This window comes from Tachysurus vachellii, chromosome 2 (assembly GCF_030014155.1).
Source record: "Tachysurus vachellii isolate PV-2020 chromosome 2, HZAU_Pvac_v1, whole genome shotgun sequence".
Classification (NCBI taxonomy): Eukaryota; Metazoa; Chordata; class Actinopteri; order Siluriformes; family Bagridae; genus Tachysurus; species Tachysurus vachellii.
The window spans coordinates 25,701,582-25,729,509 of NC_083461.1; the positions used below are offsets into that span (position 1 = coordinate 25,701,582).

General features: G+C 39.1%; 1 protein-coding gene across 1 annotated transcript; it reads left to right on the forward strand.

Moving 5' to 3' along the window:
• Positions 1–1,286: 1,286 nt before the first annotated feature.
• On the forward strand, positions 1,287–27,438 carry reep3b (receptor accessory protein 3b). The gene is made up of 8 exons (XM_060864012.1): positions 1,287–1,565; positions 12,262–12,334; positions 20,373–20,449; positions 20,744–20,864; positions 21,750–21,863; positions 22,845–22,998; positions 24,618–24,757; positions 25,726–27,438. The coding sequence occupies exons 1-8, from the start codon at positions 1,534–1,536 to the stop codon at positions 25,804–25,806; spliced, it is 792 nt and encodes a 263-aa protein (XP_060719995.1). The 5' UTR covers positions 1,287–1,533; the 3' UTR covers positions 25,807–27,438.
• Positions 27,439–27,928: the final 490 nt, after the last annotated feature.

Here is a 27,928-nt window from a genome sequence, read left to right on the forward strand (position 1 = left end):
CAGATGTACCCATTTCATTGTCTTTTGATGTGTTAAATTATGCTCTGTGTCTCTTTACTGATTGTCCACTAAACAAGGTTACATGGGGTGCGCCACCTGTGCCATGAAGCCTCCACAGAAACTGCGATCATGTGCATGATCACGGATCATGGATCACAGAGGAGATGATAGAGAGACTGTCACCATGGGAAGCTGGTGTGCAGGTGATCATGATGTGGAGCTGTGAGAGCTGCTACTGTTCTTCAATGAGGTGGCTCTGCACAAATGTAAGTAAACATACGGTGGCCGGGAAGTGCAAAACAAATTAACAAATCCGAAAACACATTAACAAATCCAAAAACAAATTAACAAATCCGAAAACACAGTATTCTCTTGTGTGTGTGTTTTTTTTGTGTCTAGATTTCCTGTGCCCTGTAGATTATATGTTTTTATGTTGTTACGTTGTGTTGGTCCCCTTGTTCACCCAAAACAGCCATAGAGACATTGACTCCTGAAGACATGATGGTGGTGTCCTGTGGTATCTGGCACCAAGATCTTAGCAGCAGATCCTTTAAGTCCTGTTGTGAGTTTGGACCATCATGGATCGGACTTGGATCAGACTTGTTTGGCCAACACATCCACGGATCTTTGAGATCTGGAGAATTTGAAATCTAAGACTCCTTGAACTCTTTGTCATGTTCCTCAAACCATCCCTGAATTATATAAAATGAATGTAAAATATTCTTTCTACACATTAAAGGTAATAAATAGGTTTAAATTTGAACCTTAAATCGTTGTCAATGCACTTTACTGTCAAACAATGACACATTTATTGAGCATGACTTTCGACCAATTGCTATACGATATGTGTGTAAACTCAATATACCGACCAATCGCTATACAATATATAGACACAATATACCGACCAATCGCTATACGATATATAAACGCAATATACTGACCAATCGCTATACGATATGTGTGTAAACACAATATACCGACCAATCGCTATGCGGTATTTAAACACAGTATACCGACCAATCGCTATACGATATGTGGGTAAACACAATATACCGACCAATCGCTATACGATATATAAACGCAATATACTGACCAATCGCTATACGATATGTGTGTAAACACAATATACCGACCAATCGCTATGCGGTATTTAAACACAATATACCGACCAATCGCTATACGATATATAAACACAATATACCGACCAATCGCTATGCGGTATTTAAACACAATATACCGACCAATCGCGTAACGTCGGGGACGCGGCTTGCTGTCGTGAACGCGCACCTTGCTGCGCGAGCAGTTCCGCCCAGATCAGTGTCTCTGGAGAAAGCGCTCGAGGATCCGTGAACAAACCGTGTTATTTATAGACACTTACGGCTTTATTTAAATGGCGGTGGTTTATAAAATATAATGTATCACCCGAGTTGAACATTATTTCCTGAGCTAGTTGTAGAGCTTTAATTCGCGGTAGGTGCTAGCATACAGCTAACAGCTAAGGATCCTGGCCTTTTCATGCCCTGCTGACGGAACATGGTGTCGTGGATCATCTCGAGGGCCGTCGTGTAAGTTTTAAACCTTTTACTCATTTAAACCTTCAGACACAGCCGTATCTTCGCCCTCAGCATGGAGCTGTTAGTACCAGATAACCAGCTAACGTGGCTGAACCGTTTATAAACTTCTGTCTGTTCTGTTATTAACCCCAAATGTAAACTCTGTGTTCTGTCACAGAGCCGGGATATTAGTATAAAGTAAAACTCCGGAGTTTGTTTATTATATGTTTATGTTCTGTTTATCTGTTTCGTTATTTTGTTCTGTTTATACTGTTAGCTTAGAAGCTACTGAAGAATAGAACAGCTAGTCGTGTGTTAGCTTGTGTGGCTAGCTGACTGCTCCTTATGGTTGTCTCTGGTCTCTGTGGGACATTGTACAAGCTGTGTGTTTTACTTATTCTGTGGCCTTAGGGTTAGGGTTATTATAGTCAACTCTGCTGGGTCAGGGTTAGTGTTCACTGAAGACCCAGCACAGTTGACTATAATAACACTGTTCAGGATTAACTCTTAACACGGCCGAGTTATCACAAGACACTGACTAGTGTTTGTCCTCCCTGTGAGTCAGGACAGATTATTACTTATTAATAATTATTAATATATATTATTACATATTAATACTTATTATTACTCATTAATACTCATTCATAATTATTACTTATTATTACTTATTATTATTATTATTATTATTACTGTTTTTTATTACTGTGTGTGTGTTTGACAGTAAAGACACACTAAACCAGTTCTCATGCCGGAGGGGAGTCTCTGTCTAAGTGGAAGTAAATCAGAGAAAGAGATAATATAATATAACACTAAGTAAAATCAGGAGAGAAACTGAGCCAAGCACATGAAGTTTCATGTTTATAAATCTGTACATTTGTAGTCTCCTTCCACTTTAATAAAGCGCTAACATAGGATGTGTTGAACCGAAAGGATGTTAACGGGTGTTAACGGGTGTTAATCGTTTAGTCTTTCCAGGGTTTAGCGCTCGTTTAATGTGCTTGATAAGGTAACTTTTTGTTTATCCTGTATAAAGAGATGTGAGTTTGTTAAACCCCAATTCGTTGTTGATTTAGTGATCGTACCGTTTAAATAATGTGAAGTAATTTGGACCAGGAAACACATTCAGCTCGGGTTATAAATGATGTTTTTTGTTGTTGTTGTTGTTGTTGTTGTTGTTGTTGTTGTTGTTGTTGTTGTGAGCACAAGTGGAACCCTCATGTTTGGTTTATAATTTTTTTTGTCATTCTTCTATTTTTTTCTTCTGGTTCTTCTATTTCTCTTTTCTATTTCTCTTCTTTGTGCTCCTTTATCTTCTTCTCCTTCCACATCTCTTTTTTTCCTCTTTGTCCTTCTCATTATACTGTTAGAGGGTCAAACGTATACTTTCACTCCCAATTGCACCGATTACTGCCAGTTGTGTGTCCTGAATAGTTTCAGAGATAAGAGTGAGTGTGTCCTAGTTTATAGTATGGTGAAACGAGTGCCCCAGAGGTTCCCCGATGGTCTACTGTCTCCTGAACATATTTGAAGTGTGGACCTGTGGACATTTTCAGCTCATATTACTCACAGATCTTTGCATGAGGGAGGAGGTGTGTAGAGTGTAGCATAATGCCAGTGATGCGTCTTCAGTGTAAAGGAAATGTATAAAAATAAAAAGGATCGGCAAATTAAATGATAAAGTCAAAAGCTGAAACACAGTGTGGAGTTTGTTTACAGTGACACGCTCAAATACATGTACTTTTTCTTCATGAAAAGAGCATGTACATTTAGTCTATAGTATATGTAGGAGAACTGGGATGCAGCAATAGATTTTTTAACCTGATTGTTTTTGTTTGGAGTCTTTTTAGGGGTCCGAGCACTTGGTGTTTATGGCTCTTATGGCACTAATACTTGAGGGGTGTCCTTCTATATTAAGACCTATATAAAAGATTTTAAAGATATTATCTTTTAGTTATTATTAAAGTTTTAATGTAATGTGCCTAAGATTCTTGAGCATGTAACACGTCTCATGTTGGCATGTCTACAGTCCCCACAGTATTCATACATCATGTGAAAGAGAGACTGGTTTGTGTAAGACCTAAAGTCATTTCTGTTTACGTCATGATTAACAAACAACCCGACTCCTGATCATCAGCAGCAGTCTCAACCAGAACAGGACCGATCACATTCTTTCCTTTCTGAATCAGTGTCTCCAACTGCCTCAGATGACTCTAAATCTCACAGCCCTGCTCAGCCTCTTAAACTCCACTCTGCTGCTGTCTGTATTACTTTTATTTCTTCTTTTTAAGTCCCATGGTGCAATGTTTGTTTAGCCCAGTTTGTTTCTTGTGAATAACTTGTGGGGAAATGTCGGCTCACTAAGTCACTTCAGAACATTCTTGATATTAAGGGAATGGCTTGTTTGTATTGAGGTCTGCATCTTAGACCTGTAGCAGACTACGAGGAGTGCAGTTCATTTCCTGGATAATTTCAAATTCGGTTTTCCAAAAAGATTTCTGATGAGCAAATCCTGTTAATGTGACTGGCGGTTTGATTTAGTTTGTGCTGTGCTCTGTGCTAATGAAAGCTGCATAATAAGAGTTTTATTAAGGACATCCACTCGGTTAAAATACTTAGCATGCAGGACCTGCGCAATATTAATGGGCTAGAATTTTCATCACGCTCAAGTCGTGTGTTTTGTAGAATCATAAAGCAGAGCATTCTGCGCTCGCTTTGTTACTCTTTCGCCTGTTTAGGGGGAAATAAAAACAGGTCCAGGTTTGTGAGCTGAACCAGATGTCGAGTTAGAGTCACTTTGCCGCTGTAGCTTTAGTTCATTACAAACCTCCATCTGGCTCAGGTCGAGTGGGTGGAGCGTGTCGGTGATTCTTAGCAGGAAACTCAGAGTTGACCTAAAACACAAAGTCTAGGTCCGTCTAACAGCAGTATTTTTTCAGCTGCATACAGTGAGATTCTGCTTTGTAGACACTGTTTTAAGAACTCGCTCAGCAAAGATCTGTTTCCTCCTGAGCCACGACAGGGAGGAGAAGCTTGTCTGTCTAGGTGGAAATAACCGATGATGTGCTACACATTTATTTACCTGGAACTTTCTTTATCTCTCACACAGCACCAGTTCTTGTTTGATTATGTAGGTTAAAGCCTTAATGTCCGCCAAAGGTTGTTGAGGCTTCGGACACAAATACATTGAACTGCACATTGTTCGAGTTCTCTGTGCGACTGGCTGCACTTTACAACCTAATTACTTGTACTGTGTAGCTAAGCATCCAATACTGCTGTATCTGAGCCATTTATATTCCATTACTGTATAATACTTCTCCTCATGAGGGGTGTGTTAGTAATATCTTTCTGGCTTGAACAGCATTAGCCTTTGCAGGATAAAAACGTAATGCATCTTTTGGTTGCACTGGGAAGGCAGGAACCTTCCTAAAAAGCTACTTTACCTGAGTGGCTCCTGGTTCTGTTTGAAGCTACAGACAGTAAAACATTCTTGCAATGTTTTAGACTGAAAATGAGTACAGCAGACAATAGTAGGGTTGGGTATCAAAAGAAATTTTCTGATTCCAGTTCCAATTCTGCCTTACGATTCCCGGTTCTGATTCAGATTCCATAATAAAATAAATGTGAAAAATAATGCACAATACTGAAACAATTCCATTTGTGTTTATTAATCACTCTTTAAATATTTTTAACAGAGCATTTCAATTCATATCAATTTAAATTGAAATAAATCCAACATTATATTTAACATCCAGAATTACAACTTAGCAAAACAGCAATTTTTCTGAAGAAACATTAACGTCTGCTTTCTCTGGGAGAAGACGAGACCTTTCCTGGCTTATTGTATCTCCTGTGGAGAAAACCCTCTCAGACGGGGTAGATTTGCTTCATTGTTGTAGCTTTGGAAATGAATCCACACTTTAGACGTTTTTTTAGACATGTTTAACACACAGCGTACCTCAGCACAGCAGCGCGAGTGACTGATTTCTGTAGTAAGCTGCGTTAATTTGGTTGCGTGACTGTAAACAGTGTAAACAATTAATATTCATGAGGTAAGACATGGCTATTTAAAGTGAAAGTTCCCAGCGCTTTGCCCGTCATCGCATCGGAACCGCGTTTGGAACCGAAACTTAAAAATTCCTCAGATCAGGCTCAGATTAGATGTTACTCGTTGCTGAATAATCCATAGTAAATGGCTGCATGTCTGTTACTTTCTAGTGGGAAAACGTTTCCAGTATTTTTTTTAATTGAAGTTTAAGTGCAGTTTGGTGAGTCTCTCAAATCACTTTAAGCCATTACACCCAAAACACTGCTAAAGTATTCCATTATCAGGGAGATGTCTAGACTTGGTTCGTGGCCATGATGTTGCTGAAATCATGCTAACAATCTTGAATGACATTTTCCAGCATTTGTAATTTTTTTCATCAGTCTGTTTGCAGTGCTTTTTTTTTGCTGCACTGCTTTCAGCGTATTGCACAACTAATCACTTCATTCTCCCAGCTATAGACATGTGAGAAATTACAGGAAAATGAATTGAGTGCCGTTGTATATAGGGTGATAAGATGGGTCATGATGGATGACTAGAACTACTCCAGTGCACTGTGGTCCAGATTCTACACATCTCTAAGATCTTGAGTGTTGAACACTGTTCTTCCAAAGATGTAAAGGTGTTTTGATGATGGTGGTTGAGAGCACGTCATTGGGTTGAGGTCTGGTGACTGCATTGGCCAAGGCATATGATTTACATCATTTTTATTCAGATGAAATCATTCTGCCAGAATTGTACCCTGTGGAAAGGGGTGGAGTTCTCCTACAAGAGACCACTCCCACATCAGCATAGAAATATTTCATTACAGGATGAAGGTGATAAAACCTTTTGTATTGATTTGCAAGGTGAAGTAGAACCAAAACTCATGGCAACAAAATAAATGCTCCTCTTTACACATGCAGCATACCAGCTTTTCTTTCGACACACCTCATTCTGTTGTGAAATATAGCTCCATTTGTTCTTCCTTAGATTAGAATCCTCTTCTCTCTGTTTGGGCTGTGTTCATTTTCCCCTTTCTCACAAGTATGGGCTTGTATCCTCGCATTACTCACTTGCTCCTTTTGTAATCCCATTTACAGCAGTGACTGGACAAGCCATAATCCACACCGCTTTTTAAAGCTCACCTGATGCCACTTTCTTCTAGGCAAAGTATTGATCCTTATGTGCTTTCTTGTACCGCTAGAAGATATGGTATTGAAATTGTGACTTATTAACCTCATGATACAATTTTTATGAGATGTGTGTATTGCCAAGTGTCTGTTTTTATAGATACACTTGTTGGTCTCTAAAATAAGTAATAGTTTGGATGTTTTATATGATTACAGATGCTGTCAGTAAAATCTCAGTAAATTAAACAAAAATTATTCTGGAACATATTCATAATGAATGCTATTGTCACCATGTTTCTAACTTGCACTGAATTAGTAAATAGTGCAAACGTACTGACAGTCAGACTATTAGTCTCGGTCTCAGGTGCTCACCTACAGCCCACGAAGAAGCTGACTTTTTTTTTTACATACAGCTTTCTGGTAACTAGCTACAGAATATTGAAGCCTGCAATCTGATCGACTCTCCACGCTCCACATATTGCTGCAGATACTTTGTTTTCCACTGAAATTTTGAGGGTTGTCCACGATTCAGGTTGTAATAGCTTGGGACAATAGAATCAGGAATCACAGATATATTCCAGCTATTGATGTGTGTTAAAGCGTCTGTCGGAAAACTCGCCGTCTGCAGCTTCATAAAAATGGACAAAAAGTGAAATCTGTTGCGTCTCGTTTTGGTTTTCTCCTGTTTTGTGTCTGGTATGATGTTTAATAACCTGCAGTCTGACTTTGGAGCAGCTTTCTTCAATTCAGTTTAATTCAAGTTTATTTGTATGGCGTTTTTACAATTGACACAGTCACAAAGCAGCTTTACACAACATAAACATAGAACAAAAGGTTAATATAAAGAGTAATATAAAGATTAATATAATACAGAATTCAAGATTAATATTACATAGATTTAAATGTGTATGTATTTATCCCCAATGAGCAAGTCTGAGGTGACTCAGGTGACTGTGGGGAGGAAAAACTCCCTTAGATGGTAAAGGAAGAAACCTTGAGAGGAAGCAGACTCAAAGGGGAACCTCATCGTCATATGGGTGACACTGGAGGGTTTGATTATAAATATACAGTCTGATAAATGTTGTATTAATGTAATAGACCACATGGAGTTGGCATTTAGTATCACAGAGTCTAACTGGAGCTGGTAGATCTCTAGATGCCTCAGGATTCTCACAGAGTCACCCTCATCTCAGTGGAGGTCCAAAATCTTTCTCTTAGTTTTACCTGTTTGTTATCGCCAAACTGATAAAGCCATGAATGTCTTCGCTCTCAAACCATGAACAGAGATTTAAATTAAGACATTAAAACGGTGTGTTCACTATACATGTGAGTTTGCTGCTGTTCACCACAGAGTGCATGTAGTGTATATAGTTTTAATGAGCTTAGCTACAGTTAATATACATTTTATTCATTTTCCTGACTTAATGTAAGCTTCTTGACCTTTTAATCGGTTATTATTTAACAAATTGAATGCTGAGAGTTTTTTTTGTTGTATCTTTGCTCTGTAATGACATTGTATGTAAGCATCATGTATGTTTGGCTACACCCTACAATTATATCTCCCCATCATCGTCAATCAGATATAATTAGGTTGTACAGTAGGACAAGGGCTTTGTTGTAAAAATTGGTTTTATTTTTATGTTTTGCTGTAGTGTCAGGGATTTCTCAACGTTGATGATCAACATCACTCCCACTTCAGTAAAATCTTTTGTCTTTGTCCAGAATGTAACTTTGACTCAATGAGGGGTGACAAACATTTGTGGTTGTGAAAATGTCCAACAGGTTTTTCTCCATTTACATAATGAGAGGCTTTTTTTTCTCTACTCCTATCATTATATGAACAGATTCCTGTTCTATCCCATGGTTTCAATTGTAAACACAACAATGTGAAATGAGTCATTAGAAACACCTAGCAGAACGATGTTGTGAATCACTTAGCACAACGTCATTAAACACTGGGTTGAAGTTGCCCTTTAGCTGTGGCATTATGAAGGTTCTGTGGCGGTTGGGTTTTTTGGCCTCCTCCACCCATGATGACTGCTGGAATAGAATATTATAGTATAGAATGAGTGTAATGTGATAAATTGAGGTAAATAATTTTGTTGTGATTAAACAGGTCCATTTCAACGATCATGTAAAAACCAAGGTGTTGTTTTTGTGACACAAGCTATGTTTAATCACATTTAATTCTTCATGTAAATAATAAAACTGGTTATTTCTTGGTAGAGGATTCGTGTGTTGATGAAACTGACCATTGCTGTGGTGTAACAGAAAAGTTTTCCCACCTGTGATTAAGAACTTGAGGTCAGATCTTGTCAGTCACCAAGCACCAGGGATGAACCTACTGTCTCTCTTTTGACAGTCAGATCCACACTTAACAATTGTCGATGTCTGTGAGCTCACGTATTTAAAAGAGGGCAGTTAGCTTGCAGAGCTGCTTTATGACGCAGCATCATGAGTTAAAGAATTGCCAGTGGACTAAATTATTTATTGGTAGTGTGGTCCTTGGGGGAACGAGGGGAAGTCTAGCCACCTAACATTGTGTACTTGTTACGCCATGAAAGAACTGTAAAGATTCTTGTTGCTATGGTAACATGGCCTTTGAATGCTGTTTATATGTACACACTTCATCATGTTAGAAATACATAACGTAGCATGTTACATACGAGCATGTAAAGAGAGAAGAGCACACGTCTTGTCAGATAGGCGGAAACGCTTTGTGACTAACAGATTTATTTTTTGTTATTATATTCTTTTGTTTGTGGTCAGGAATGATTTGATATTAAAAGTCTGATCATGTCCTCATACATAAGTGCACGATGTCAGAAAATCTTTGGGCGGCAAAGAAAAAACCTCCCTTTGTTCAGACGCCATGAAGGTGCAATAACTACTGAATAGAAGGCTGATAGGTTTGATGGTCAAAAGGGTGAGAAAACCCTTATTAATCCCAGAACCATATTACAGGAAGTAAAACTTACATTATCCTTAAAATTGCAGTGTTGCAGGTTGAAAGTGTGTGAAGAGTGATGTGTGTGTGAACGAACACACTGGAAACCTAACACCGTTGTTGGAACCCTGTGGCTCTGCTGTTTCTATAGCAACAGCAAAATAAACCGCTGCCAAGGTGGATCCGTGGATGTGGGCCATGAAACAGATGATGGGGAAGCTTTTTTTCCCCCTTATACGCATCTGAGCTCGGTACATTTGCTCAAGCAAGTGACAAGAGGTCTTACAGGCAGTTTGGAAAACATCTATTTTGTAACGCCTTATCACAGTTCCTCATATTCCATCCAGCTGTTTCATCACCAGCGCTTTCTAGCTCGCTTTGCCAAAACAGTCAACACAGAACCATTTCATCAAAAAACATGAGCAGGTATTCATGCCTTAGATTTTGCTGGTGTTCACAAGCATGATATATTCATCATTTCATCTGTCAGTGCTACAATGATTAGCACTCGGCCTCAGATCTTTCATCATGTTCCACACCTTGATTCGATCCATTGTTAACACTCACCCCGTGTTTACTCACCGTATTTCAGTCCAGTGTTTATGAACAACTGACAAGTTCAGGTGTGGTGATTATTGTTAAATAAGAGCTAATGAGCCTCCACACAGTTCCGATGTTAAATATAGAAATAAAGTATAGATACTAGCGTTGAAAAGCAGATGAGTGGGTTGGTGGATTTAGTATTCCTGCGATTCTGTCATTCATGTTTTCCAGTTTTTCCCAGAATATGTTTACTCAGCATGTTGTAATATGAATGGAAATGTCTGTCGGCTTAACAGTAATAATGAACATTAATAATTCCTGCTTCAGTCATCCTCATATCCCCACTGCAGAAGAAATACAGTAGTTGGGCCATCCTTAAAAATATTTTGGTTTGCAGTAACAGTAAAGAAAAAAAAAGGGTCGGTAGGTAGGTATATATATATTTTTTTCTTCAAGTTTCAATGTAAAAAAAAAAAATAAAAAAATTTTGGTGACAGTGATTACGTAGGTATGAATTTAAACAAATTAGCATATCGTGACGTCACTGACTGTCTTCAACACGTGCCTTCGGGCGCATCATTGTAAACCTCATTTTGACGCAGGCTATACATACCGCAAACAAATTTGTTTGAACGGTGACCGTGAACATTTTGTTTACTGCAGCTGCAGTCATCATTACCAAGCGCGAACCGTTGACTCTGACAGTGAATGAGAGTATGAGACGAAGCGAACGCACAGGCCATCCGTTGTGTGACATCCGTTAACCAATAGTGTAAACATAGATGACGTCACAGGTTTTTATTTAAAAGAAAGAACGTAGCCTTCGTTTGTATGTAGGCCTAGGCAATTTATATATTTACAATACCTACTAAAATATAATTAATATTATATTATTGCTTTTGTATTAGTTGTTTGAAGAGTAAAAAAAAAAAAGGTCGGTCTTAACGCAAATTTACAACCGGCAAGTCGGTCGGGCTTAAAGCAAAAAAAAAAATAAAAAAAATTGAGTCGGTCCTAAATTGACAGGGTCGGTCGGGTTACGGCAAACAAGAATATTTTTAAGGATGGCCTTGTTGTGGGTGCATCAGGGAAACTGTGTTGCCACCATGTGATAACTGTTAAATGGTGTCAGGGAGCTTTAAGAGATACGATGTTTTGCAGAGGGGGAGTTTTCTCTGGCAGGTTGTACCTCACATTGTTCCTCAGGCTCGGCCACAATCTTGGTCAAGTGTAATGCAGTAAAAAAGCTTCAGTAAAGTGTAATGCAGTAAAAAAGCTTAAAAGCTTCAGCCTCCAGATGAAAGTCTGGCTCTGGGCCCCTCTGCTCTCGGTGGAGCCCATCTCTGCTCTCGGTGGAGCCCATCTCTGCTCTCGGTGGAGCCCATCTCTGCTCTCGGTGGAGCCCATCTCTGCTCTCGGTGGAGCCCATCTCTGCTCTCGGTGGAGCCCATCTCTGCTCTCGGTGGAGCCCATCTCTGCTCTCGGTGGAGCCCATCTCTGCTCTCGGTGGAGCCCATCTCTGCTCTCGGTGGAGGCATGCGGTAGCCTAGTGGTTAAGGTTTTGGGCTACCAATCGGAAGGTTGTGAGTTTGATCCCAGGTCCACCAAGCTGCTGCTGTTGGGCCTCTGAGAAAGGCCCCTAACCCCCAATTGCTCAGTTGCACAAAAATGAGAATGTAAGTCGCTCTGGATAAGAGTGCCTGCCAAATGCTGTAAATGTAACGTAAATGTACTGCACTAGGCTGAGCCACGTTAGAAGGATCTTAGGCTACATGTTATGTATTTCTTACATGATTATCTGTCCTTTTCTGTTCTCTTAAGCTCACTCCTCAACTCCTGGGATGTAGAACTGCTTTCAGCTGAGAGGTGAAAGGAATGCATTGTTTATCTTGTGAATAAAGTCAGTGGGAGGAAATTCACTGGGTGGCTCTCAATAGCTCAGGACACACAGAGCGGCTGGCTAGAAGGATCACTTATTATAAACATAACCATTATTTGTACTCCTGACAGGCAATTTGTCATGTGAAGAAACTAATATCTCTTTCTTTCTGTTTTACTTCACAGGCTGCTGTTTGGAACCTTGTATCCAGCGTACTACTCTTATAAAGCAGTGAAAACCAAAAATGTCAAAGAATATGTAAGTAAATACTTGAACACGTATCGGTCTGCCCTGTTGAGTCAGAATCAGAGCGAAGTTGTTTGTTTTCACACTACACATAATTAAATGAACCCCAAAACAAAACTGTGTAAGGCTGAAAGTGTATTTTGCTCACAGTACACAGCATGTTGGAGCGTGACTGCTGTATTCTCTTCTCCACAAACAATCCACACATCCAGAGGAAAAAAAAATTCTGTGCAGTTCATCTCTATGGCCAAATGTTTATGGGCACCTGACCATCGCTTACATATGTGGATCTTTTCCAAGCTGTTACTGCAAAGTTAGAAGTAAAATTGTTCGTCTTTGTTTGCTGCAGCTTCACAGATTCCCTTCTTTTAACTAAGGGATATGTAGCTGTCCAAGCATGACAATTCTGTGCACAAAACAAGCTCTATGAAGATATGGATAAACAGGTTCTAGTGGAAGAACTGGACTGTCCTGCACTGATCCCTGTCGAATAAACGTAGAGAAAGATGTTAAACAAGCACATATGAAAGTGATTGTCAGGTGTCCCCAAACCTTCGGCCATGCAGTTGGGGTGACAGCATTCCTACGGATTCCTGCCCTGTAGTGGAAGCTTGTTTTGTACCAGTGTTTGTGAAAGGTATGTTCTTCTGGCTGGCAGTGTTTTTATGCAAGCCCACGCATGTGTGAGGGTGTGTGAGGACGGCAGCCTGCGGGCCCAGATCAGATTGACATTGACGCGCCGTGCTGATGATTTGCGTCAGGAGTCTTCACTGTGCTTACTGGCAGCGAACTGAACAGGTGTTGAACAGGACCCCTAAACCCGATCACGTCAGACTCTGCACTGCTTTTAGAAAACAATGCCTCGACTCCCACTCTGACAACAAGCTGACTTTTGTTGAAGCATTTTTATTTTTTTGTAAGAATGTTTTGATGTTCTGAGCTGGAGTGATAAGGCATAGAGGAGAAAAAAAAGGTGTGTGTGTGTGTCAGAACACCACATTGTACCGATATATGGGTCAAACCTCAATATCAAACTAGTAGAAGAGGTCTTTATGACAATAAATATCTAAATAGTGCTAGTTTTTTTTTTTTATCTCTCCCACAATTGGAGCACGACTTGCTATAGGAGGCTGTGGATCAGGATTTGACCGTGTGATCTCCAGACAAGATTCAACACAAAATGACAACATCTAATCATCTGCTTTTCATCTTATATAGTAACTTGATCACGCTTTATGATATGTTGTAAATCACACTGTGGTTTAAAATGATAAAGACAATGTCCTGTTAGTTTACTAAGCTAAATAAGCTTTTATTGATGAAGCCCAACAAGAAATAAACACCCCTATAAACTTGTGAATTAATTATAGCTGGCAGCCATTTTATGTTAATATTTAGTCCATATAATAAATACCACACAACGCAAACTGAACTTTAGATTGACGTTTACTGTGCTATACATGTGTATAAATAGAGGCCATATGGCGTTGTTTTTTTTACAGGTGGTTTAATCCAAATCTGTTCAGGTTCATCTTTTTTTTTCCTCCTTAATCCTGAAAATGTTCAGTGTGTGAGCCAAAAGCAATGTAGCTGTAATAAATAAGAACTGAACAACTTGTACTTATTTGTGTGATTACACTCTATATAGTCTTTACCATGGATACACTGTGTGTCGTGATTATTACACTCGTGATCTAAAAGCTCAGAGGCGTTCATGTTGAGCTGTGAATATAGAAAGAAGTATGTTGTAATGACTGATGCTGAGTGTTGGTAAGTAAGGATTAATGCATGATGGATGAAAAATAGTAAAATAATCCACAAGGAATTTTTTTGTTGGAACTGTTGTAAGGGAGAATTCAACCGCAATGTGGTATAAAAGTGTTAATGATCCGACGTCTTCTTTAGATGACAGTAGAATCAGTACAGCCACAGAACACAAGTTTTGCTATTAACATGAATAACATTTCCATCACACGACTTTGATTACAGATTGAAAACTCCTTGGCTGGGTAAAGCACAGTTATGAACAGATCCACCCAATCGTTCGAGAGCGTATCACAGCAGTTACCTCTCTAGATTTAGTCTTTTTGCTTTACTGCGTTATTACAGGAATCTGGATGTTTCTGGAAGTCCTCCACTGAATTAGGCCGGTCTGTATTTTTAGGCTACAGTACACACTGACAGTGAATTTTCATTTTTTCCCCCTTTTTTTTAAGCCAACTATTTTTTTTTTTTGCAATCTATGAAGGAAAGAACATGAAGGATAAAGGAATAGTCACTAATTATTAACTGTACATTAGATTCATGCAAATCCAGTGTTCATCTGGAAGTGTTTGGTTTGTCTGGTAGCTGGTCTGGAGTTGTCATTTGTAATAAGCCATTGTGACACTTTCTCTTTGTTCTTGTGCAATATTCATTTTTATCTGCTTGAAAAAAAAATGTTTTTGAAAAATTATTCACTTTGATTCTCCAGAATAATTTTTAACATATTATGAAAACATTATTTTTCGTCCTTTTTATTTTTTTACTTATAAACAGTAGAGAACAAAAACATATCTACTGTATATTTTAAACAAAATGTATTAAATACATAAATTCTCTCTATTTTATTGGTACAGTTTACTCTTCATGATGATTGCTGAAATTATCCAGAACAGATTTGCTACAGAGACAGAAAAGGGTTAGGGTTATTTTCTCTCTTTGCTTTGATCTGTACCTTTATTAATCCCCATGAGGGAAGTCCAAATAAACTGTTGTCAGGTTTTACAACTAGAAAATAAGGCCTAATAATAATAATACTGAAGGTATATTGAATATTGAATGCAGATTTTAAGCGATTATTCAAATCAAACTTATTTCTATAGCGCTTTAATTGTTGACGTCGTCTCAAAGCAGCTTTACAGAACAAACATAAAACAAAAAGTTAATATAAAGACTGATATAATAAAAAAAAAATTCAAGGTTAATTTTAGATATATGTAAATGTAGATTATGCCACAATAAACCAAAGAAACAAAAATAGTACATTTTCATAATCCTTTACAATTTTCCATATGCCCACATAATGTTGTTGCATTAATGCATGATGGAGAGAGAACCCTGGGCTTTAATGCTGAACGAAGCAGGATTTCTGAGCTAAATTGTGCTTCTCTAATCCTGCTGCATGTGAGCTTAATTATAACCAAACACAGTCTATGTTTAAAAAAGTTTCTTTCCACCCACAAGGTTTTTCTGGGATGCCATAAAAACATTGTGCAAGATTGTTGTGAGCAAAGCGGAGTCTCGCTGAATGAGCTTTAAACTGGATGTTCATAGTGATTCTCTGATTCACTTTTTGTGTATTTCTGTTTTGGTTACTGCTCGTAACAATATACAGGTGGTTCACACACATGGCTTAACGGCGAGAGGAAGCGAACAGGAATAGTTGGAGAGCTGTGTTCAGATAAGCAGGACAAATCTTTTTATCTTTTTTACTTTTAATGTAAACTGAGAATTGCAGATAAGAAGATTAGAACCACAACAGAATGACAATGGACAAATGACAATGGATTTGTTTGTTTATCGGTTGTCATAGTAAAAGGCATAAATATAAAAACAAATAGAGATGCTGATGTCAAGTGTTCAGCTCAGATCGTACCAGCTAAAAGTAGAGTGTGACGTATGTCACATCTCACGGTGAGAGCTACACCTACGTGTACTAGTGTTTAATTTCTTCAGACGAGACGAAATATGTTCAACAACCTTTTTTTTCATGACTAAGACGAGACGATGGCAAGACTGCACCACTGTCCAAAAACGCTGACTAAGACTAAATTAACATGCGTTATTGTTGACGAAAAAAGACGAGACGAAAATGTTTTGTATAAAATAAAAACTAAGATAAAATCTCTCTTCATTTTAATCTTACAACTGTCTCTGCTTTTTCATCAGATGTTACGCCTTTAAAATTTTCAGAACGAGTTCGCGGCTTCGCGCTGTTGCTCAAGTTACAGGTCCGCGAAGCGGATCCCGCTTATTATATTGCTACCTACCAAATAAATCAATAATTTGACTCAAAATGATGATTTAAAAAGAAGTTTATTGATTTAAAAACAATTGTATTGTTTCCGTCTCTACGGTTAGAATCCTGTGTGGCCATGGCAACGCTCTGTTTTTCATGGCAACGGTGTGTTATAGTTCGCAGAGGTCTGTTATCAAGAAATAAAATAGTGTGTGCGTAGAAAGAATTCGTCCACACCTCAAAACAAACAAACAAACAAATAAATAAATAAAAATAAATCCTGAGCGCAAGTCCACCCCTGGTCTAGGCAGCTTTTTGTGTTAAATTATATTTCCTGTCGCTGCGCAGGCTCTTTTATTGTACATGACAGCTTATGTCCCAATGACCGGTCTTTGCATTACGATTAAAAGCAGCATCAATAAAGTAAAAAATGTGATGTGCAGTCAAGTTCGAGTGTATGCACTGTTTAAACGTGTGTTCTCAACTTCTCACTGATACTTTTGTGATACGCGGAGTTTTGACAAGTTTTATAGCCTCGATATTGTTTCTTATTCAAAAGTGGTGACAGAAAAAACTCAGCACCCCCAACCTGAAACCTCTTCCCTGTCACAATCACATCATAATCAAAATTAATAATTAGGCTTAAAAACAAATGTATATGTAAGGGGATCAAGTTTAACAATTACATGTAATATTGCTCCAAATAGGGGGCACGGTGGCTTAGTGGTTAGCACGTTCGCCTCACACCTCCAGGGTCGGGGTTCGATTCCCGCCTCCACCTTGTGTGTGTGGAGTTTGCATGTTCTCCCCGTGCCTCGGGGGTTTCCTCCGGGTACTCCGGTTTCCTCCCCTGGTCCAAAGACATGCATGGTAGGTTGATTGGCATCTCTGGAAAATTGTCCGTAGTGTGTGAGTGTGTGAGTGAATGAGAGTGTGTGTGTGTGTGTGTGTGTGTGTGTGTGTGTGTGTGCCCTGCGATGGGTTGGCACTCCGTCCAGGGTGTATCCTGCCTTTATGCCCGATAATGCCTGAGATAGGCACAAGCTCCCCGTGATAAGTTCGGATAAGCGGTAGAAAATGAATGAATGAATTATTATTATATTATATATATATACCTACAGTTTTGATCTTAGACTTTTCATTAAGTTATTTATTTCCAATATAACACTTGTTATATGTTCCTGATATTATTCCATTTAATGAGGTCTCGTTGTATTTATTCTTACAATAGATTCCAGATGTGGTCAAGCTACAATTTTTTGACTAAAACTAGACTAAAATGACGAGACTTTTAGTCGACTAAAACTAAGACTAACAAAAAAGATATGTGAATTACTAAATATGACAAACTAACAAGGACATTTGGCACAAGACTAAGACTGAATTAAAAATAGGTGACGAAATTAACATTAACGAGTACAGTGAGAGCAGTGAGAGCTACACCTACGTGTACAGTGAGAGCAGTGAGAGCTACACCTACATGTACAGTGAGAGCAGTGAGATCCTCACCTACGTGTACAGTGAGAGCAGTGAGAGCTACACCTACATGTACAGTGAGAGCTACACCTACGTGTACAGTGAGAGCAGTGAGAGCTACACCTACATGTACAGTGAGAGCTACACCTACGTGTACAGTACAGTTGAGAAATCCAATTTGGCTCTGTGATTTATAACCGCATACAATGGTGCCTTTACACTGTTGCTGTTCACACCTAAGAGAACAACAAACAAAAAAACAAACTCCTGCTCAAGTCAGATACTTACCCATCCATCACCCCAGGAAAAAACCAGTCAGATTTGAGCTGCCTGCAACAGTGGCAAATTAACAGAGGGAGGAAAAGCACATCTTAAGGTTACAGATGTTTATGCCATTCCCAAAAGTTTTCAAATGGAAAGTACATTTCAGTAAACGTAGGCCGAATTTAAGTGGGGCTGGAAAACCGAATAAAGAGCGTTCTACCACAAAAGCAGTTTTTTAACTCCCCAAACACATCCTGACTGTGGTCACACTCGTCTTTGTGAGCAGACTGAACGGCAGACCAGTAATTCAGGGACTGTCTTCAAATCGGTTCTAAAATAGCCCAGACAAATTATGCTTTATGCTCAGCTCCTTTTTTTAACAGTAGTTGCCAGATTTTTCCCCACTTATGCACCAAGTGAAGCACAGGCCTTTCGTATTTAACTTGTGTCAATAGTAAAGCATGTTTCATGACTCATACACGGGTTCAACAGAATGTAGTGTTTGTACCCACAGGCTAGCTGCAGAACCAGGTGGTTTCTATGCCAGATCTTTAGAGGAGCCATCAGCACGAGTCCTCCGGTGTGGTTGGACAGGAAAGGAATGCTGGAGTTGGACTGCGGCCCACATTTGCAGCTTTTGAACAATGTTTTCTTGCGTTTCTCCTCCTGTAAGATGGAACTCTTTGCCTCTGCTTACATCCTACATACCTCTGTAATGAAAACCAGGTCATTTCTGTCCAGAGGATTATAAGGAGGGAACAACGCCGCTTGACCTAATTGGGGTTTTTATTGCTGTTTGCAGTGAAAAGCAGAAACGTACATGATGGCAAGCTGATTTCAATTGATAGTTTGTCTTCACCACACAACAGTGAATCCCTCAGGCTGTTGCAATCCATCGATCATTCTCAGACCCAGAGCAGGTTCACAAGGAGGTCAGCAATTAAATGTGATGCCTCCTGTCAGGCCGGTGAACACGGTCTGTGCATAGATTCATTTTACTTTGTTCAGCCAAGCTGAAAATATCACCTAATACTTCGGAGAGGCTCAGCCCAAGGCTGGGGATCACATGATCGTCTGTGCTACCTTTTGAAATTGAAATGCTAAGGAGCTCTGTGAAAGCCTGCCGCTGCTCCGAGCCGAGACAAGGTAGGCACGGCAGGGCATACAAAACAGGCCCAGTCATATGGAGAGAGAGTGAGAGCGACACAGAGGGGGAAGGACAAGGACGGAGAGAAAATGAATGAAAGAACAAGAACAGGGCTGGAAATTAAAGTCACGGCCATAATGATTTTCTGTTACACTTGACTGTGTTCCATCTCGTGCCAGGAAGAGACGTGTGATTGAATTTGTGTTAGGAAGCCACTCTGTGTAATTAGGCATTTGCCCACATTGAATGTAAAGGAGCTTATAAGCAAAACAGGTTTTTAAAATTCTGAAACGTGGACACTTCTGTTGTGATGTCTGCAGTTCTGAGAAGTTGTGAATTAATGAATTCTGTGTAGAGTTCATATCTCTAACAACCTCATCTTCATAGATGTACTCTTTGGCATTCAAACACTGAATGGAAAAATCCCATAGCTTTAACATTTGTAATAACTCCTTAATGTGCAGTAGTTGGTTGGATGGTTTGTTTTTGTTTTTTTGAATTCCCTACTTGTAAAAATAAAATGGAAGAGAACATAACCACTGTGCAGGATATGGGTTAATGATCAAAATCTTGAGGGTTCCAGCACTGCTAAGCTCTAAGTTCCCACACAGTTGGGCCCTTGAGCAAGGCCCTTAGCCCTATCTGCTCCACAGGCACTACTTTATGCCTGACTCTGCACTACAACCTGGGATATGTAAAGAAAAAAATTTCACTGTGCTAATATATATGTGGTATAATGTAATATATGTGTGTGTGTATCTGAGTGTGTGAGAGTGTGTGAGAAGAATAAAGGCGCTTCTTGGGTTAAGTCTTGACCTTCGACAAAGTGCATAGTCACTGAATACCACCTGTTTGCACCACAAGTCTTTGTTCAAAATGCTTGTTTGTGTTTGTTTCACTGCCAAGGAAATGTATAGACACACTACAGACCATTGTAGCTCCTGTGGCTGGAGATTTGTGAACATAAGTGGAAATTATTCAACTGTTGAATCCACCTAACCGCTAAAACCTACCCTTTGTCTGGCACTAATCTTACCTAATGCACCATTACAGCAATGCCCAAAATGCCATTTACAAATAGCTATGTATTTTTCACATGGATATGTACATTCTAAATCTCTCTCAACCTAATTCCTTTTCCTGTCTGTTCCTCTTCAACACAGGTCCGCTGGATGATGTACTGGATCGTGTTTGCACTTTACACAGTAGCGGAAACCATTGCGGACCTCACCGTAGCCTGGTAAGACTGACAGCACACTAATCACCTCTATTAATCTCGACTGACTCCTTTGCTTCATTTGCCTGATTACACGTGATTGGTTTCAAACCAAACACACACGTCTTTTGATTTTAGGGACTTGTTGTTATCGTCCCAGCTCAGGGAATGCAGACAATCTGGCTTTAATGAAATTAAGTTGCTTTTTTAATGTGGGATCACAGAAATCAGTCTGTTGGAATACACGCTTTAATGTGTGTAATTATTTCGTCTGATTAATAGGATGCAATTTGTGTCTCTGTATCACTGTGTATGAAGGTTTCCCCTCTATTATGAAATCAAGATTGCCTGTGTGATCTGGCTCGTGTCTCCCTACACCAGAGGAGCCAGTTTAATCTACAGAAAGATCCTGCATCCTTTACTAACTTCGAGAGAAAGGGTAATTGTGCTTTTTAATTCACCTTAATTGCACCCACTGATGGCTTCTATCCTTCATATTAGTGTTGTCATTCAATATTAAATTGTATACCAGTGTTGAAACTTGGTCTAATTGTGACTGCTGCTTTATACTTTGATATTTTTGCACTAAGTTGTCAGTCGTGGTGTAGCACAGTGTAGTGTTCCACACACTTTAGTCTAGACACCAGGACTGCACTTATGGTTTATAGTTGGCCTCTTATCAGTGTGTAGATGGTGATTATAAAGTGTGGACATTACTAATGTAGTTCTCAATCATAATTCCCTAATTACACAAAAATAAGTTTGTCTGATTGATATTTAACCCAGAAAAAATTACACTGGCAGGTATTATACTACACTCTCCATACACTACTCAGTTATGCTGGTACTACTGATTTTATGCATTGCAATGATGCCACATGATATCACAAATTAATTAAAGTGGCGGTGAGTGTGTGGTCTTTCATATTAACAAATCATATTAGTGAGAATTAGTAAGAATGATCACGCTTACAGTACATATCTGTTTTATTTGATATAGCTGTGGAAGCATGCTGAATTAATGACTAAACGAAATTATCCACTGTAGATGTTACGAAGGTATTTTGAAACCGGTCACGTTCAGCACACTAAGATTTACAGACATCAGCCCTAACATTAAAGCCAACTGCCTGATATTGTGTATGTCCCCCTTTGTGACTTCATTTGTCATCATTATAGTGTGGCCCATGTCACTTCTCACTTATTCACGTAACATTTCAATGATTTTACTCTTAATGCTGACTGATGCATGTCTGGATTATATCTACTATCTTGTCCTGCGTCTATTTATATGTCTCTAACTTTCACTTTGTTTTGCTACAAGGAAATCGATGACTACATTGTTCAAGCTAAAGAGCGCAGCTATGAAACAATGCTTCACTTCGGCAAGCAGGGCCTAAGTATAGCAGCTACTGCAGCTGTCTCTGCAGCTGTCAAGGCAAGTGACGAACTGCATGAGTGTGTGTGTGTGTGTGTGTGTGTGTGTGTGTGCGCTCATGTGCACCACAGCTCTTGTCACTGGTTGTGTTGGTGTAAATGTATCTGGTGTTTCTATGGGTGTATATGCTTCCTTTTTGGTTTTGTCTCTATTAGTTATGTATGTAGTTTTTCCCCTCAGTATGGAATTTAAACAGTGAATTATTTTCCTTATATTTATTTCTTTAATATTTTGCCTCCCTTATTGCAATTTAAATCTAAAAGATATTAAATATCCACATATTATATATGTGATATTACATATGTACAGCTTCCCCAAAAGGTTGAAATAAACCACAATGACATCTATTGCTAAGGAGAAAACATCTTTAATAGTCCTTTTTAAAACATGTCATTCTATAACCAATTGATGTGTTAATTATTATTAGCAGACATCTGGTTTACCTGTTTACTAAACACAGGAAAAAGTGCCTTTAAGTAGCAGCATAATTTTCCAACAGGGAAAATGTCTTTTATGTCTTTGTCTTCTTCCTCTTCATCCTTTTTTCTCACCATGTTTATCTTCTTCTTTTTGAAGCCTAACTCTGGTTTTGGTCTCTTTCTCTTACCTTTTACTGACATACTCTATTATAGGAACTCTGCCTTCCTGCTCTCTCCAGTGGAGGTAATGGTGTCTAGTCTACAGCATGGGAAACTATGTGTCATTTAAACAGTTAAATCGAAAGTTTTACAACTGATTCACTGTTCACCCCTAACCTCTCTCCATCATAGTGCACTCTACATCTGCTCCTATCTTTCATGTGCTCTTACATAATTACACTAGCAAGGGCTCTTCATCTCTATAGCAAATTTAGACTTTGGGTCGTAACGTTTGAACCGCATGCATGTTTATTCTGATGCGTTTGTGATCATAGTGCAAACATGTCATACTTAAAGTAAAGGTTAGCATATGATGTTTTAATGAGATGTTTGCTCTCCTCAGGGCCAGGGCGCCATCACAGAGAAGCTGAGAAGTTTCAGCATGGCCGACCTCACCCAGATCCCACAGGATGATGGAGAAGGCGAGCAGTACTCGTCCTACAGGAGCTCCAATCCAGCCAGAAGAGCAATAGCCTCCTCCCTGCACGACGGATCCGGTACTGTTAGCTTACTGTAAATGAGGGTTTAATGATTAATTTGGCTGCTCCTCTTCAGCCGTGTTAGTCTTCTGGTTCAAAGCACTGGGTATTCTTTGCCTCGTGCTGGTAGTCCACTCTCTGCTGCCTCGAGGATTAATTAGTGTCACTTCTGTAGATGGTAAATATGAATTCTTGCTTAACTAAGTCGTCGCCTTTGTCTTGCCTGACGGACAACGCTCTCTGTGGAATGTAAAATCATACACCGCTCTCACTTAGTTCAAGCCTATTTTGACCACATCCACAAGTTCATTGTTAGCCGCTCCCAGTTCTTTGCAGCAAACACAATGATTGTGTATTTGTCTCAGGCGGTAAAAGATAGGAAAGCAAAGGCAGCACGCTCGCAGCAAGAAAGCTTTGAGTTTTGTGCAAATCTGTGGTGGTGATGGGGGTTGGGGGCGACGTGAGCCTTCATATGAGCAGAATACCTAATGCACTCTATCTCAGTATGCTAATGTGCTAGTCACATTTGAAATTCCACCGGCATCCAGGTCATTTTCATCTTGTCTGCTATGGAGCCACAATAAAGCGAGTGACTTCAAAATGCCACCGTCAGAAAGAGACGGACAAGGTTGTGTCTGCTGGTGAAGTGAGCTGCTAATTCTAGGATTTATTTTTTTCCCTTCATTCAGAAAGATGACTGAGAAAACAAAAGCGTGTGTGTCATTCAGTCAGCACTCATTAAAAGCCTGTTTTTGGTGTTTGTAAAGAAATGGGGTTAGCTGAGGGAACACCGTCAAAGTGGCAAGTGGCTCCCTTTGTTTTTTACTCCAGGCGCTCGTTTCAATTTCCCTCCTCCCTTTACTGCAGTCAGTCACATTCCTCGGTCATATGAGGCCCGAGGTGTTGCGGACATCCAGCGCTGAATGCTACCCCCTCTTATTGGATTAAAGCCCTGAAAATGCAGCACTATAGAACATAATGCAGGTTTTAAAAGTGAAGGATCTACTTTCATCTTGACACACTATCTCTTACTGTTCGTTGTCAGCAGCTGGTTTCTCATAATCACTTGGCTGCGTCTGATGTATTCTTATAGACACAGTAATTACAGACCTCCTGACTAGGTTGTGTATTATTTGAGCCCAAGAAAAGCAAAAATAGCTCAGCAGAATGGACAAAGTGTCTGCCTTAGTCAGAGGAAGTTGTCCTAGTTCACTAATGGAAAACATTTGTTGGGGTCTGCAGTCAAACAAAGAACCGGAGCAGTTTCTGTATCTCTTCTGCCCCCAACTGGTCAAACATGAGACAAACAGAAGCATCCATACGTTTACTGTCTGCTTACTGGCTTTGCTGTTGGATTTGCAGTATAGAGAGAGATGAGTGTTTAGTGTCCTGAGCTGCACTGGCACACTGGCACAGGCTGGTGCTCCAGAGTCTTCATTGCACTCAGGGAGAAAGCTGCACCAGTAACAGCCTGACAAAATGCCCTCCTTCACACACACACACACCCCTTTCTTCTCTGTGCCACTAGGTACTACTTGCAATCTTTCTCTCTCTTTGTTTATCTTTGCCACTACTGCTCTTTCTTTCTTTCTCTCTCTCTCTCATTCTGTATTTATTTGCTTTGTGTTTCTCTTCAGATTATTATTATGAAGATGCCGATGAGGAAAGAATTGACGATGAGAATGAGGCTGTTTTCTCCGAAGATGAAGCCGTGACTCAGCGCGGCCTCCGGCGATCTCAAAGCACCAAAATCACACGCTCCAAACTCCGCAAAGATGTATGTATGCTAAAAATACAAAATTTGGCTTAGATTGTGTAGCAAAAAGAGCTGAAACTACCTGCCAACTTTTCATTATTAACCTTAGGTAAAGCATGAGAAGTGTGAAAACCCAAACAAAATAACCCAGGATTCTGTTTACTCTGAGATTAAAACACACAGAGGGGAAACGTTTTCAAGTGTGAAATTATTTGATTTGTTTTGGGTTTTTTTTCCCCAACCATTGTTTTGCATATCTGTTTTAAGCAAAAAGCTTTTCTTTTTTTTTTTGTTAATTATAAACTTGCCTACTTTCTGAAGAGATCACCAGTGTTGAGAACCAAAGATAAACTTTTCATGGTTGTATTTATCATTTTTATGTTTCATATGTCAACGTTAAATGCCAAAAAAGGTACCAGTTGCTTTTAAGACATTTAGTGTATTGTTTTCAGAGAAATCTCAGAAAGATTCTCCTTTGTTCACTATGTGGAGTAACCAGAATGTAAGATAAAGATTACATTACTTGTGTTACTTGTGGTTGAGCTACAGGAAAAAGGAGAGAGGTTTATCTCTACAGGACATTCTGCAGGTTTTTTATGTGTATATAGTGAAAAAAATATATGATGGATAATAAAGCTAATAAATCTACACAGAAAAAAAGTTTTCCCCGTCCACCACACGTATGTGAACTGCATTATTATTAGCATTTTTAAAAAAAAATTGTTGAAACCATTGACAGGCAAGAATCAGGAATTGCATCATAAAATATGAGTTTGCAAGGAGCTTTGAGACCTTTGAGAGCATCGTGTGAAAGAAACCTATTGTTCAGTTTATACAATATTTTATGACCTAAAAACATTGTTAGGGTGAAAATTATAAGCACAATTTGATCAAATTGATCAATCATTTTGTAAAGACTGCTATTTGTAACTCATGGTGTGTGTGTGTGTTTGTTTGTGTGTGTGTGTGTGTGTGCATGTGTGTGACAGCCTCGTTATGGATCTCTGAAGATTAAAGGGAGACGGAGACCTGCATTGAACACAGTCACTTATACCAGCCCTGACCAGTGACTACTGACGCAAAAGATCTTTGTCTAAAGAAACATAATGTGTAAATATTCTCCTCTCTTAGTGGCTGTGGGAACTTTCATCATTCATACCAAAATCCAGTAGGTTTTTAATGCATCTACACTATTTATTTCTGAACTTCAGAGTTAGCCAAACAAAAAACACAATTTTCTCTCAGAATGTTCTGGCAAATTTACAAGCTTGTGTGTTTTTTGTTTGATGTAGACATTATTTTATGATGTAGCCCAGGGGTGTCCAATCTTATCCACAAAGGCCCATGTGGGTGCAGGAGCCAAGCTTGATTTTACCTGTTTAATAAGTTGATATTGACTTTGTTACTGAGGTGTGGCTTCTGCTCGGTTGGTATGAAATCCTGCACCCACGTGGTGCGTTCTGGGCAACTTTCTGCAGCCTTGATGTGGCCCATTCTGAAATTTCAGTTTCAGTTTGGCTTTTAGTATTTACAATTCTATTTACTGTTTTCTAAAGTGTTCAAAGCTAAAGGTATATGCCTTTGGAGGTGGGTTTTTATACTACCGTATTGTTTGTATGTTTCTTATGCTGCCTTTTTTGTGCCTTTTTAGATTTTTCCAGTTTGCTGATTAGCTAAATCATTGTCATACCAACACACTTGAATAAAATCAGACCAAAAGTGACATTTAATAGTAACAGATAACATGAGAGAGTAAAATCAGTAGAAAGTTAGAAATTATGATAAATATTGGTGATTTTATAAAGTCTATTAAACATTTTTTGCACATTTAACGATTTTGTATGTCATCTCGGTGCAGAAAGTATTCTTGACTGGGGAAAAAGACCACATGATGTAATACCAAAGTGATTTAATCTACTGAGGTTAAATCTAGTTTGTAGGAATGAATTTTGTGAATGAACATTTTTTGAATGTTCCATTGTAAATTAATGTCCTGGTGCAACTGAATAAACTTTGTCAGTTTGCAGTTGAACACCGACTACACAACTCTTCAGTGTCCCATTCTGTAAAGGCCAAGAGCATGTAATCTCACCACAGTGGTGCAGCAGATGTCATGCTGCTCTGTGTGTAGTAGAGAGGCTCATGATTTGATTAGAATTAATGGAGGGATTTAACAGAATGCAGACATCAGATCAGCACTAGCTCTTCTCTACAGAGGCAGACTGACAGGAAGATCTATCTGTAGAGCCTCAGAGCCCCCCAATCACCCAGCCTCCAAACGGGGCTGCCACTTGCCTGATGAGGATTAATAAACGCACATCAGAGATATGTGTATTCTCTCCTGACCATCGCAGCTCACTGCACCATGCTCTTTGTGTGTTTGTGTGATTTATATATAAATTATATAGGCTCACTGTTACTTTGGGTAAAGTATTTGGGATGAAATATAAAATTATGAAAATGTACTATTTTAAGATAAATAATGTACTGTTTATTATGTTAAATGGAAACAAAATGGATTGACAGTGTCATTGGTAGTGAACAGCCTGTGAATAGTCTGTAGTTTTTGTGCTCTTCTCTGATGGAACGCTTCACAATGTTTAAAGGATGATATCGTCTTTTACTCTGGTTTCTATCACTGTGTACTGCAGCAGCTATATGTGGTTGAAATAAAAATAAAAACTCTTGACTTGGACCTTGAACAGCATGTTACAGTAAGACTTTCTGACCAAAACATTTCTTCCAGAGACTTGCTGCATAACTAAGGTGCTTGAGATAGCATTTTGAAATAAGTAGGAGTTTCTTGTGTAATTGGTACATCACCTACAATCTGTTTATTAGGTTTAACATTTTGAACAGAAAACTTGTCTTTAGTGTAGATCAATAAATGTAGCTCCCCAGACCAGGCAACTTTTTCCAATATTAAACTGGTTTCTCTGATCCTGTAGCTTCAGATTCCTGTTCTTGGCTGATGGGAACAGAACCTATATCATCCACCTCAAGGTTTAGCATGAGATTGCCATGGCTATAAAGTGTACAAAGGCAACATAGTTTTTCTGTCCATTTCCCTATGACCTTATGCACAGAATTGCTGCTCACACCATTGTGTGTAAATTCTATACACTAGTTTGTGAAAATTCCACTCAAATCTGATGAAACCTATGGTCACATACATTGGGATCAGATTTTCAC